This window comes from Hirundo rustica, chromosome 5 (assembly GCF_015227805.2).
Source record: "Hirundo rustica isolate bHirRus1 chromosome 5, bHirRus1.pri.v3, whole genome shotgun sequence".
In the NCBI taxonomy this organism is placed as follows: Eukaryota; Metazoa; Chordata; class Aves; order Passeriformes; family Hirundinidae; genus Hirundo; species Hirundo rustica.
In genome coordinates, this window is record NC_053454.1 from 53885108 (window position 1) to 53898332 (window position 13225).

At 46.4% G+C, this 13225-nt stretch overlaps 1 protein-coding gene across 3 annotated transcripts in view; it reads right to left on the reverse strand.

Moving 5' to 3' along the window:
• Positions 1-13225, reverse strand: part of LOC120752563 (probable E3 ubiquitin-protein ligase HERC3) — a 29108-nt gene that overhangs the window by 9774 nt on the left and 6109 nt on the right. For all 3 annotated transcript variants that reach the window (XM_058420539.1, XM_058420540.1, XM_040063809.1), the window contains 13 exons: positions 8671-8803; positions 7922-7998; positions 7190-7411; positions 6366-6457; positions 5655-5785; positions 4739-4887; positions 4349-4425; positions 3951-4039; positions 2833-2892; positions 2177-2279; positions 1839-2022; positions 1354-1535; positions 204-299 (listed from right to left, as the gene is read on the reverse strand). In XM_058420539.1, coding sequence (XP_058276522.1) covers positions 204-299; positions 1354-1535; positions 1839-2022; positions 2177-2279; positions 2833-2892; positions 3951-4039; positions 4349-4425; positions 4739-4887; positions 5655-5785; positions 6366-6457; positions 7190-7411; positions 7922-7985 — 1449 coding nt within the window. In that variant the 5' untranslated portion in view covers positions 7986-7998; positions 8671-8803. The remainder of the gene's footprint in view (positions 1-203; positions 300-1353; positions 1536-1838; positions 2023-2176; positions 2280-2832; positions 2893-3950; positions 4040-4348; positions 4426-4738; positions 4888-5654; positions 5786-6365; positions 6458-7189; positions 7412-7921; positions 7999-8670; positions 8804-13225) is intronic.

Consider the following 13225-nt stretch of genomic DNA (forward strand, 5'->3'; position numbering starts at 1 on the left):
CATCCCAGGAAAGGCTCTGTTGTAGCTGCTGGAACACTGGGATGGTAAAGGGCTTGCATAATTTAGAGCATTGCAGGACTAGGGAAAATAAATGTCTTTGAGATGTGCTGGGTTAGTCTCTAGAGCTGACTTTCATATATATATAAACTATTTAAATAAAAGAAAAAAGAGTGTTTTGCACTGCTTGGAAGATTTATACTTACCGCTATATTGAACCATGAACATAGGTTGATAATTTCTCTCACTTGAGGTATATGGAAGTTGCTTTCATGTACTCTGAAACCAGTTCTGGAGTTCACCTGCATTGAAACACGCGATATATCAGCAGCAGAACTCGTGAGCTGTGTCTGTCTGGCAGGACAGGACTGACAGAGCTTTCTTCAGAAAGGGCTCTGAGACCCTGCACAGAAGTTAAGGGCTGAAAGTGCTGTAAGTAGCACAGTGCTTCACAGTGGGAAGTCTTAGAAAGCCATGTATAAACTAGCAGGAAAGCAATTTTCATTTACAATTAATATCCCAGAAAAAGTATATTTCCCTTGGATTGTCTTTCATGTTTCTGCGATTCCCTGTTCATGTTCCTGCTTGTTGCCTGGAAAAGATACTTGCAGGGGGACAGTGAACATTTAAAGCTCCAAATCATGTAATCACTTACAGAGGAGTAGGACTGCTGCATTTTTGAATTTATTTATCTGCATAAATTCAGATTTGAGAGTCTAAACTTTAAGGCCCAACTCTGTATCCTCAGCCAAATTCAAGTCTGAACAAAACAAGTCTCTCTGATTTGTACTGTGTTCTTCAGCTCTTGACTTTCATAAACTTTGAATATCTCCATAGGAGAAAGTATGGTTGTCCAAAAGAACACAATTAGTGCTTCCTTTGTTTCCCTTGTTCATGTGCAGGTTCTAATGCTGTTGTTCCAGAGAATTTGTCAGGTTAACAGGCTCTTAAAGCATCACAGAGCATTACTGTGGCAGCCACAATAAACCAAGCAGATAGGCTGTATCTAAATGCTCTGAGCAGTTACTGGGGTGAGGGATCTCACCAGCAGAAAGGGGAATGGGCATGTTACATAGAGGACACCACACCCATAGCTGTGTAGGCATCAATGGATGCACTCCTGACACCAGTGAAAGCATTCTTCCCCCTGCCAGGGACTATATAACATGCTTTATCTCTTCTACAGAGGGTCAGTCGGGCACAACTCGAGCAGGACTGCTTCAAAACTGCTCGTGTACAGCCAAAGAGAGTCCTGAACCAGTGTCAAACCCAGAGAATTCAACAAGTGAGAAGTATTAAGATTCTCTAAGCTACATTGAGACACCCTGTCTAATCGGGATCCAAGCACCTTCTCACCTGGTAAAGCATCTGCAGTATTTGCAGAGGCCCAGTTTCAGCTGGATCCAGGTTGAAGAAGTGGCCTGGCCCAGTGGTTATGAGCGACAGGAAAAATTCAAACAGAACTTGCTGGGAAACGCTCTGATACAGATTAACCAGCTCCTTGAAAAAGGATGTTTCTAGATTTGACCATAGGCATTCTGTAAAGAAAACGGCTAGTGAGGTCACAGGTAATGTATAAAGCATTGCAATTGGTGGCTGAAGCTGCTCTTTTTATCAAATGAATTAAAAGAAGTTTAAGCTTGCACTACAAAAACTATTAAACTTTAGATAGAACTTTTTAAATTCTTGTGCCTTGCTGCATAGTCCCCATGTTTATATGTCTATCAAAAACAATTATTTCAAGCTCTGGAACATATTACATCAGTGATAATGACACTTGTTCTGCAGCAGAAAATGACCAAGCATTTAAATCACTCAGTTCTACCATCATAAAACCCTACCAAGAGTTTGCAGACCCTCTGGATGAAGCTTCAGGATGGCTTGAGCTAGAAGAATCAGAGAAAGGAAAGAGTCTCCATCCTTCTCCTGCAGAAGAAAAGGCAAGATCAAGTAGACTCTGAAATTTTCAGGTGAGATGGGAGAGGGAGACAATGATGGCAGTAAGTTCCTAATCTCCTTTTGCACCTTGAGAGGGAGAGAAGAAAAAAAAAAAAAAAAAAGAAGAGAGAGAGAAGGGTTAAAATACAATTAGGTTGGCATGAAATTCCTAAGTTTCATGCACAAATCCAAAGCTCCTCAGTATCTGTGTAATGACAACGTCCTTATATAAAATCCTTACCTCCTGGTAGGCTGTTCGGTTTTTACTGATCTTCTCATAAAAACGTTTCACTTCTGACATGTCTATGCCTGAGACTTCTTTGGAAGTTTTGAAATGTTTGTCTCTATCACAACATAAAAAAAAATAAAAAAGAACACTTAATAATTTTTGACTGAATAATGAAGCATTGTAATATCAGAGAATACTTGGAAAGTTCAGCCCCAGCTCCCGTGGGTATAATTTCATGTGTTCTAAAGAAGACAGACAACACAAGCCACTGTTTTGTGATGTGATTACCATCCTGTCCTTTCTGTCTTGTGTGGCTGTGAACTATAAATGGTAGACTCCTGTATTTCACCCTAAAATGGCTTCCACTTCAGTGCCAGAAGGAGCTATTAAGGATCCTCTGAGAACTGGATATTGTCTGGAGGGATTAACATCATCTGCCAAATATCACTGAAGGATAATCTTCTAAAATGTGAGCTTCTCTAGCACATTTCAGTAGGACCAGGGCTATAAAAATCTTAATATTAGCTTGAGCTTTGCAAAATAAAGACTTGCTTCTTGCATTTTCAGATAAAACCAATCTTTTCTACATATGTGACCTAAAATAACACTTTCTGGTCAGTTTACATGCAGCCAATATATTCTGTTACGTCTAAGTCAGTGCATCCTACCTTTTGTCCAGGAAGCTTCCATTGATGCAAGCCTCAGATGAAAAGATCAGTATGATATTCCTGATGGTAAAAAAATCAAAAAGTCAGTCCTTTCAACTTCAGGTTTTTAACTCTGAAAGAACAAAAAACATGTACAAGGGTGTATGCACCTGACCACACAAAACTTTTCTTAGCACCACTTCTCTGTTAGTGTTGGAGAAGTGTTGTACTTGAGGAGTTACTGATCTTTGGCAAGCCACCTCTGCTTTCCTGGGCCTTGTAAGGGAACCTGCTCAAGCCCCCCATGCCAGCCAGTGCTCCATTCTGGTGAGTGTTATCATGGAGATTCTTCTCCTGACAGGTCAGAACATTACCTGCTTTTGTTTGTTATGCCAAATAAAAGACACTGCAACGTGGGAGGGAGGAGAACCCTCTCCATGACAGGATCTCTGTAGCAGTGGAGTGAAAATCCACCAGGCTATCAATTTACTGCTGCACGAGTGCTGGGTTCCCAGAACCTGAAGGGATATCAGACTTACTCACTCGGGGTATTCCTAGTTCTGTTCTTACTGAAGCAGCTATTTTATCAAGCAATTTGCTGTCAGGCCCCTCCTACTGAGATCTGGAAAGAACCCTCTCTTTCACCCTCTCAATCACCACTTTTCACATGATCCAAACTATTCTAAAAGTGGTCAGGAAAACATTTAGTTCCAAGTTAGCCAAGCTTTCAAAATGCTCAAAATCAGCAGCTGGAGCCAGACTGTCCCAAAGAAAATAACCTCCCAAATAAAACCTGAGAAAGACTGTAAGTGTAAGGCATCCCACAGCGGTATATATGTACTGCTTTTGAAAATGTGTTATTAAAGAAGTGACCACTATTTTTTAAATGCTGGCAAAGCATTCCAGTTTGGGTACTCTGGATTAGTTTTTTTGCACAAGGCCTTGCTTTGCAAGTGGGGTCTTTCACTAATACAACTTGTCAGCTCTTCGTCAACTTTGTGCCAAGGTACAAGATTGTGCCTTGGCTAAATTCTTGAGCAACAGTTCCTACAATAGCCTCTAAAGAATAATAATTTTTAGAGAAAATCATGTATCAGGGAAAAAAACCCACAAACCCAAACAGCAAGTTTCTGATTTACTTTTTTATACTCTCACGACATTTAGAATTAGAAATCCATGCATCCACTTCTTTATCCTCCAGAGTGGCAATTCCATTCAAATACGAATTCTGTGCAAAATACATGAAAACATTGACAAAATTAAAATTGTAGCAGATGGGATTCTTTTTTTTTCAATCCAATCATTACAAGAAGATTTCAGATTAAGTATGAACAAATTAATGGTCATCCAGCATGATCCAGATGCATTAACCACAGAACATATATAACTGCAATACAAGTTAGCCTGTAGGTAAAGCACAGAAAAAACTACAATAGACATATATACAATTGAAGTGCTACAAGCACAAAATCCAAATGCTTCCAGCAGTAATGTGGACAGTGGTAAAATCAGAAGCCATGATCAAATGTGCACATACCTTGTTCTCCTTGCAACGGACAAAACTTTGGTGTACTCCTGCAGTAATTTTGATCCCTTTTTTTGACTCACCCTTTTCTGTAAAAGAACAAAAAGATTGTCAAAGGAACATTTGAAGAGACAGTCATTATCTTCAGAGAGTTGAGTGCACAAAAGTGGAACAGTAAAAAACCCCTTCAGATAGTAGTTGTCTGCTGAAAGTTTAATTCTATGAGGCCACTACCCATGATAATCAAGCATCAAATGGAATAACTCCCAGTAGAATTTGCTGGGATGGCCAAGCAAGCATGAGACATAATGTTCGCCTTTCAGTGTAAACATGAAATCGAGAAAGCAAACATCTCCATGGAAGAAACAAATACAGATTGTGTACATCTGCAGTGGTCATTACTCTGGCAGGATTTTCCAGTATTCACTGGTGAATTGATGGGAAGTGGTATCAACTGATTTGGCTTCCTCTCATCTTCCAGTTGTCTTTCATCACCAGAACCAAAGAAATAGAATTTGTCCAAGGAAGAGACATAGACCAGAGTGTGTTGTCTGTTCAGGGAAAAAAAAGTCATAATGAGCAGAAAACCACAGGGCAAAACAGAATAAAATTCATTTTCAGAGTGTAGACCTGAGCTTGTCTTTAAAAGTCCTGACAGTCCAGATAAAGAATCCCTTTAACCAAAGTGTTAGAACTCTTTATTGCATAAGCATTCAGCAATAAAGACACATATGGACGTAGATTTCCTACACTATCCTCTAATGTTTGTGATTTACTTTGGTTCCACATACAAAAATAATGTTATGCCATGTTTGCTTCACACCCTTCCACTTTCAAATGTGCAGGTTCTGTGCTGCTCAGCCCGATACCAAGATCAGGTGAGTTGCCAGGAGACTTTTTCTGGCCCAGTTCCAGAAGGGGAAAGTGAAACGTGGTAATTATCACTGCTCTTCAATTCTTATTAAGAACCTACCATTTTGTCAGTCTGGATGGGAATTCAGTGACTCTCCTGATGCAGGCTTTTGACAGTCCTTTGGCCTTTGGAACCCAGGACGTTGTTTATTAAAGGAGAAACAGACCAAGGACTTCTGGTGGTTTTTGCAGCTCTCTCCCACTGCTCACCAGGGATCGAGGATTCTGCTGTCACTGGGGCTCTGGCAGGAGGGTGGCTTATACTTGAACAGTGGATGGGTGCTCTGACAGTGCTGACCTATTGTGATACGGGGATTTGAACATCTTGGTGACTCCCTTCCCTACGGTTCTTCAGTGATTCCCCTAAGGCATTGACCTTAGAAGACAAGTCATTGGCACTTCTCACCTGCCACAGGCAATGTGTGAAACCCTTGCTCCCCACAGCTCAGCCACCACACGAGGCAGGAGTTCATCCCGGGTGGAGTTGTGACCCAGCTGGCCAGACCCTCCTGCTCCAAAGGTGCACACCAGCCCCTCCTTGTAATGAAGAAACAAACAACAGGATCACTGCAGTATTAAAAACAATCAAACGGTCACAACCAAGAATGAGAGACAGCAAGACACGTTATATGGGACTTGATTCAAAACACCCCTGATTCAAACATGAGGAGGGTTCACTTTCCATCAAGCCGGATCATACGCTCTAAAGTCCAAATCATCTAGCTCCTGAGAAAAGCAATTTAACTCTTGAGAATAACTCCCTGTTGCTTAAGAATTTTACTTGTATGAGTAGACCCTAGTGAATTAGATATTGTTCACATCTTCTGAAGTCACCACTGTACTATAAAAAATATTTTCAAAAAGTACTGGGAGTTGAACTGTAGCTCTTTGCCTCAGGGTTCCCATTCACCATATCCCTGCAAAAGATTACATGCAGGTGACAGGAATATGAGAAAAGACCAGTTTTCCCAATAGCGTAATAACAGCCCTTGGGGATCACCTTCAGGCTTAGGTGGAAGCAAGCAATACCATCCAAATTTCTCCATGCTGACTTTTAGCAGCATATCTTTTCACACAAGGTGAGGTTTCAGTCGCTGACTTTAAATTCCAGACTCACCTTGGAGAGACATGCAGTATGATCTGCCCCACATGAGATAAATACAGTCTTCCAGTGCTCTAAAGCTGCAACATATGTTGGGCAGTCCCTGTCTGGAAAGAAGATAGTACTGCTAAATTGAAAATGTACTGGCAGGTCTCATATACAGAAAAAAACAGAAAACAAGAAGGATAGAATGCTTTTCAGCCCTCTCTTACAGCAATTAATGTAATTACAGCTTGGGTTTGGGTCATTTCCCCTCCAGTATAACATACTCTTTCTCATAATGTTCTGTCTTTTTAATATTTCTTTATTTTTATTTACTTTGGCCTAAAACAAAATGCAGTAGTTTCATATCTGCTAGCCTTCAAATATCTGATTCTCAAGGGTGTAGATACATTCAGATTAGATGTTCTGTCTGTCTAGGGCAACTCTTCTATAGCCTTCGAAGTTTGAAGACACGAGGAGATTTAAATTCTTTTTTCACTTTGTGTTTACAGAGAAGTAAAGAAGATTAAAAAATATAAAATTAATTTCTTTCATGCAAGACTTCCTGGAGAGGAGACAGGAGTGGAAATAGTCCTGTAAGACCTCAGAGGTTTTAAGAGCCCACACTATCCAATTAGCCACATAAAATGATTGCAAGTTCTTTATAGAAAAACAACCCCTAAATACACTGTTCCTGCATGCTTTTCCTGGTCCAGAAACAAAGAACATATCCATATATATTTTCTTCAAAAGACTTTACTATCCACTGCTGCTCCACAGGAGCTTGACAATACTGAGGAGCAATTTGGTGGGCTTACTGACCAGCAAAACACCCTCCTGGTGCTCTCCTTCCTTACCTTTCGTGTCTCCAAGTCCCAGCTGTCCAAAACTGTTCTTTCCCCAGGAGTACACAGCTCCAGAGAGTGACACCGTGGTGCTGTGAGCTCCTCCAGCAGCAATTTGAGCAAGTGGGATGCCCTTTAGTCTTTCCACCAGCTGTGGTTTGGGAGTAAGCGTGGTTTGGCTCCCCACTCCGAGCTGTCCGTGGGTGTTCTGGCCCCAGGTGAAGAGCTCACCCCCTTCACACACAGAACAAAAGAAAATAGCTCAGCCTCACTGCTTCCCTTGAGTATTTGCACTTTGGGAGTAGGAGCAAAACTCAGTTTTGTTTTCAGGGACCAAATCTGTTTTCTTCTGACCTCTTTGGGACAGTCCCATGTTGCCACATGACTCAGCACAGCAAGAATAAAGACCCCTAAAGTCATACTTGCAAGAAGTTCCCAACCACAAAGGTGTTGGAACTTAAGAATGAGCAGGTCTGATGACTGCAGAGTGGGGCAGGCACGTCTGCTCTCCTAAACACACAGCTTTGTGGAGGGGCAGCACTCAGGAACTGGAGAGACACAGAGAGAGATGCAGGTCCCTGGGTGCTGGGAGGAAGAAGCAGCACTGATAGCCAGTGCACTTTGTGTCCCCACGGCTCATTACTCTATAATGGTGTCACCAGCTATGGCAAGTAGTACAAACACTGCCTTCTCAGAGCAAGTGTGACCCCTGTTTGGAAGAAAAGTGTTCTTGAAAGAGGCTACCTCTGCATAGTGCCATGGCGTGCTGGTCCCCACATGCTATTTGAACAATACTTTGGCTTCCCATTTCTTGCACCAGCCTACAAAAATAAGGAAAAAAAAAATCAAAATAAATAGATGCTGTGGTGTGAGACAAAGTAACAGACAAAGATCCTCTGCCCACCAAGCCCTATCACTTTTAGCAGGAAGTATGTGGAAAAATATAGGTCACCTGAAGGCTGATTCACCTTCTCTTATGCTGACCTGCTGTAGCAGGGCTAACTGATTTCACTGTGGTTTGCTCCACAAGAAGCTGGGAAAGAACCATGCTCAGCCTGATTCTGTTATCTTGCCCTGGGCAAGAGAGACACACAGCAAACTGCTGGGCCATTTGTAGATGATGGTTACCCTCACAGCCTCATCAGAAAGTGGTAAGACATGCTTGTGTCTTTCACCAGCAGTTTTCCCAAGCCATGGGTGATTTGCAAGCCATCAACATTGCTCTGTTATGTTATACTGATTCTTATTAAGTTTGAGAGAAACCTGTCTCATGTGCACCCCAAGCAGCTCAGATCTTGGTATCATCCTCAAAACCCATGCACTTCTGGCTGGGTTAAAAAAGAAGATGGTTTTGGGTACTAGGAAGGTACGTGTTCCAGTTCCCTCTCTACAACATGAACGTGCCTCAGACTCTTGGATGTTACCTTGGGGAAAAGCAGGCTGCATTTTCTCACCATTGCCATCCGTACCTCCACCCTGTGAAACCTTCTTACCTTGTCTTGGGGCAGTTTGCTGAACCTTTAGCCCAGTGTTCAGAAAGCTTCCCATTAGGGGAGAGAATGAGCTTATGTGTTGCGTAGTGGTTTGAGCACCGCACCTCCTCGTTCCTCTGCAACTGTGCACACTCTGCAGGACACACAGACAGACACGATGTTCATGCTATGGCAGCAGACACCTTAACCACCTCAGCCCCCTTCCCAAGGTGTCTGTGTGCTACTGCTTTCAGCAAGAGCTTCTACTTCTCAGGAGAAAGTGAGACAAGTGTGTGTGACTTATTTTCTCAGGCCCCTTAGGGTTTCAGTGTCCTGCCTACCCACTGGTTGGTTTCATGCTGGATGACTCTACACTAAAGGACCTTTCTCCATCTCTTAGGCTGCTGTGCCACCAGCTCCCAAGACAACCAGTGAAACATCAGCAGAAACACAGTCTTGTGGAGAGTGTCTGAGGGAGACGAAGCACTTCCTGAGGCATCTGGCCACTCCAGACTTGTCACAGCCCTGGGGACAGGATGCCTTCAAGTCAAGAACTTTACAAGGCGCTGGAGAAGCAATGACAGAAAATTCACTCATCGCCTCTTTACAGCAGAAGGAAGTACCTCCTTGTCTCCAGCCCAGGGGCTGCAGGTGCCCTCCCGACCTAGAGGCACCAGAGACTCAGGTACCTGCAAGTAGCTCTTCTCCAGCACAAGTGTCTGGGACCCAGGATGTCCAAGAGTGAAAGGTGGTCATCAGCAAAGCCTACCCGAATTTACCTAACACCTCTGGAGATTCGCTGTCCACTCTTCCCACACATCAGACATAGAACTAGAGAGGAAAATCCCTGTCAGTTCCCTATTCTTCCTCCGTCCATTCCCCGCGCTCCGAGTGCTGCGCACTGGGACACGTTTAAGCCCCTCATGCCCCGTCCCCGAGGCGCTGCACAGCAGATTATTGCAGTTTCAGCGGTTCCACCGCTCGGCCCCGTGCCCGGGGGTGTCCCAGCCTGCTCCCGACCGCCCCGCTCCGTACCTCCCGTGCCGCTCCCCCGGCCCCGCTGCCGCCGTCCCTTCGCCATCCCTCGGCCGCCGACAGCTCGGGAGTGCCCGGGCAGCACCGGGAACGCCTCGCCGGGGAAATGGAAACCGAAACTCATCGGCGGCGGCGGCAGCGGGAGGAGGAGCGGCAGGGATTCCCGATACCTGCGAGTCCGGAGCTGGGAAACTCTGACTCCTGAGAAGGAAGAGTCAGAAAAGGCGTGAGCTACTGGGCTCCGGTGGGTCCCGGGCTCTCCTCAGCCTGCGGAGCTGCTCCTGCCCGGGTGGGAGGAGAAGGCAAAGCAGAAGGCGGGTGCGGGGATGCTGGGGTCTTCCATGGGGAGAATGCGCCCTTTGACTTTATTATTCACTTCGAAGAGTGACCCGCCCGTGTCCATCCTGTGGAGAGTCGAGAGACCTACTCCGCTGCTCAGCTGTATCCCAAGTAAGAGCCCACGCAAACCCAGAGGGGCTGCGTGGCAGGGTGAAGTCAAACCGCAAGTGAAACGCTGGGTTTGGAAATATATCAACATCTAAAAGCCATCTGCTTCCATTCTCACACAGTCTCTGCTAAATCTTCCCCCGCCTTCAAAGACCCTGCGAGCTTCTCCGTCCCAGGAAGACCACCCTGCCTGCCCCACCTCCCACGCTGTCTCACTGGAGTGAGGCATTCAGGACAATCTAGGTGATGAAATAAGGAATACCCGTGTGAATGATGAAGCAGATCGAAACACGTAAGATCGCTTTTGTTGTGTTCCTAACAGCTGCCACTGATGAATTAAATTCAATCTCTTTATGAGAATTTTATGCTGATAAATCCTAAGCAGAGATTTTGGTGGGACACTCTACAAAAGTCCCAAGCACAACATGAATCTACAGATTTTACACTGGTGTTCACTGAAATTCAGTGGAAAATTCATTACTGAGAGAGCAGGGGCATCTAATGTATTGTATTTAAATGGAGCAGCCTGTGGTGTACAAAGAGGCACCCGGTGGTCCCTGAGATGAAGAAAAAAGGATATGGAGGAGTCATGGAAGCAAAGCAAGGTAAGGCTGGGGCATACAGTAATTGACTTCTGCCCAGGGAGGAGCAACCCAGCCTTATCTGTCCCAGTCACTTCCCTGCATGCACTTTGAGGATCCTATCTCCTTCCACAGTACGTAGGAAAGTCTCGAGATCAAGAAACACGGAGCTAGAGCAGTGATGCCAAAGGAAATCACTAGGAAGGGACACTAGAGGTCCTTCTGCACCAAAGCATGAACTAAGGACTCCTCCCTGCGAGGGAAAACTGCTCCAAGCACTGCCCCCCGCCTGGCATGGAAAGAGATTGAGGGAAAGAAAGACAAGGAAACGTGCTGATGTCCTCCTTTCAGAGCTACATTCTTGCTCCTACCAAGTGGACTGCTGAAGTGATTTCATGTCAGAAAGGCTTGCTCTGGTAAGATACTGCAGGTTCATTAAACTTCCTGTGTTTCTCTGCCCAAGAGTATCTGGACTTGTGACACTCTGATGAACAGGAACTTAGGGGCCCACGAAGGAGATGTGTGGCAACTGGCAGGAGACAGCAAAAAGAGGTGAATTGTGCAGCATGGTTTCTGTAGCTGGAACTGACAGATGTGTCCATCTGTATATTTCACTCCTTTCCATCACTCCTCTAAGTGAATTGTCCGTAAAACCCAAACCAAAGCAAAACACAGCACAGCAACAACCAAACCCTGTAAAACTCCTCGAGTCTTGGGTACTGCTTGCTTATTGGGGGCAGCCCTTCTCCCAGGAGAGCAGCACGGAGCACCTCCAGAGAGAGAGGAATGGAGAAATCCAAGGACATGTATGCAGATACCCTGGTCCCAGGAGAAGTGGAGGAATGTCTCATGCTGAGCCCCAGGGAGCCAGGGAAGCATGCGGTGGGAGCCTGTTCCCACAGTATCAGCAGCTGAACAGGCATGAGAGGGTCAATGCCTCCAGAGCAGATTCGGGATCATGGGGAACTTGCAGCCCCTCCCAGCTGGCCTGAGTCACAGCTCCAGCTGCTCTCTCCGTGGGAAGGGACATGGTGACCTGGGGGCTACCCAGCAGGGCTCAGCCACTGGCAACCCAAACCAAGACAGTGCCAATTCCCTCGGTATCACAGCATGGGACACCAACTACCTCTGTCCTTCTCCTACCCGGAGTGCCAAAGCAGCACCCGCTGCACAGGCCCTGGCAGAACCAAGGCTCAACATCATCTTGGCCTGGACTGCCCAGCCAGAGCTGCCATCTCCTGCAGGCACAGGCAGGCATGAGGGCAGAGAATGCGCAGCCCTGCTGCCTCTGCCCGAGGGGTTTGTCAGTACCGTGATGCTTTAGGTTTGGCACTTTCAGGACTCTGTTTTGGCATCAACATTGTCCAGTGCTGCCTGAGTAATATTCCCAGTTTCTGCTGGTGTCAACAGCCCCCCACTCTAGGAGACTGTTCAAGAGCCATTCCAGGGCAGGAGCCACAAGCAGAAGAGAAGAGAAGGCAGCAGGAAACAATGTTGTCCCCAAGTATGGACAGCAGAAACCAGACAGCTCTCATTTTCCTCCTTGTCTCCACTCCTGAAGGAACCTGATGGGCTCACCATCACCTCTGCAGCTCACCACAGCCACTGGCTTTGAGCTGAGCATGGGTGGGTGGCAAAAATCATAGAATCATCAAGGTTGGAAGAGACCTTTAAGATCATCAGGCTCAACCATCCACCCAGCACTACCACTGTAACCCCAAACCAACCAAATCATCACCCAGCACCAGATCCAGATGCCTCTTAAACACCTTCAGGGATGGTGACTCCACCACCTCCCTGGACAACCAATTCCAGTGCCTGACCACCCTAACGGTGAAAAAGGTTTCAAATATCTACTCTGAATTTCCTATGCCCCAGCTTAAAGCCTTTTCCTCTCATTCTCTCACTGCAGGCACGGCAGAAGAGGTAGACCCACCACCTCACTACAGCGTGCTTTTAGGGAGCGGTAGAGAGTGATGAGGTGCCCTCTCAACCTTCTAAACAAACTCAGCTCCCTCAGCCCCTCCTCATAAGACACGTTCTCGATACACCTTTCACAAGCCTTGTTGCCTTTCTCTGGACACGCTCCAGCACATCTGTGTCTTTCTTGTGGTCGGGGCCCAGAACTGAACACAGCACTCCAGGGGCCGAGTACAGGGGGACAATCTCTGCTCCTGCTGGCCACAATTCCTGACCCAGGCCAGGATGCCATTGGCCTTCCTGCCCCCCTGGGCACGGCTGTCAGCCCGCTCGCACAGATCCCTTTCTGCTGGAGGAGGGAGCAGTCGCGATGCCGGAGCCGAGCGCGGGGCAGCCAGCAGGCAGGGCGCACGAAGGGCCCGGCCGGCGGTGCGGAGCGTGCGGCGGCCGCGGGATGGCGGCGGCGCCCCGCTGCCGTGGCTGTGGCCGTGACCGTGGCCGCGGCCGTGCCGGGGGCCGGGGCGGCGCCGCCGGGGAGGGGTTTCCCCGCCGCGGCTTAAGCGGCCGCCGTGGGCGGGCGGCGCCGTGCCGCC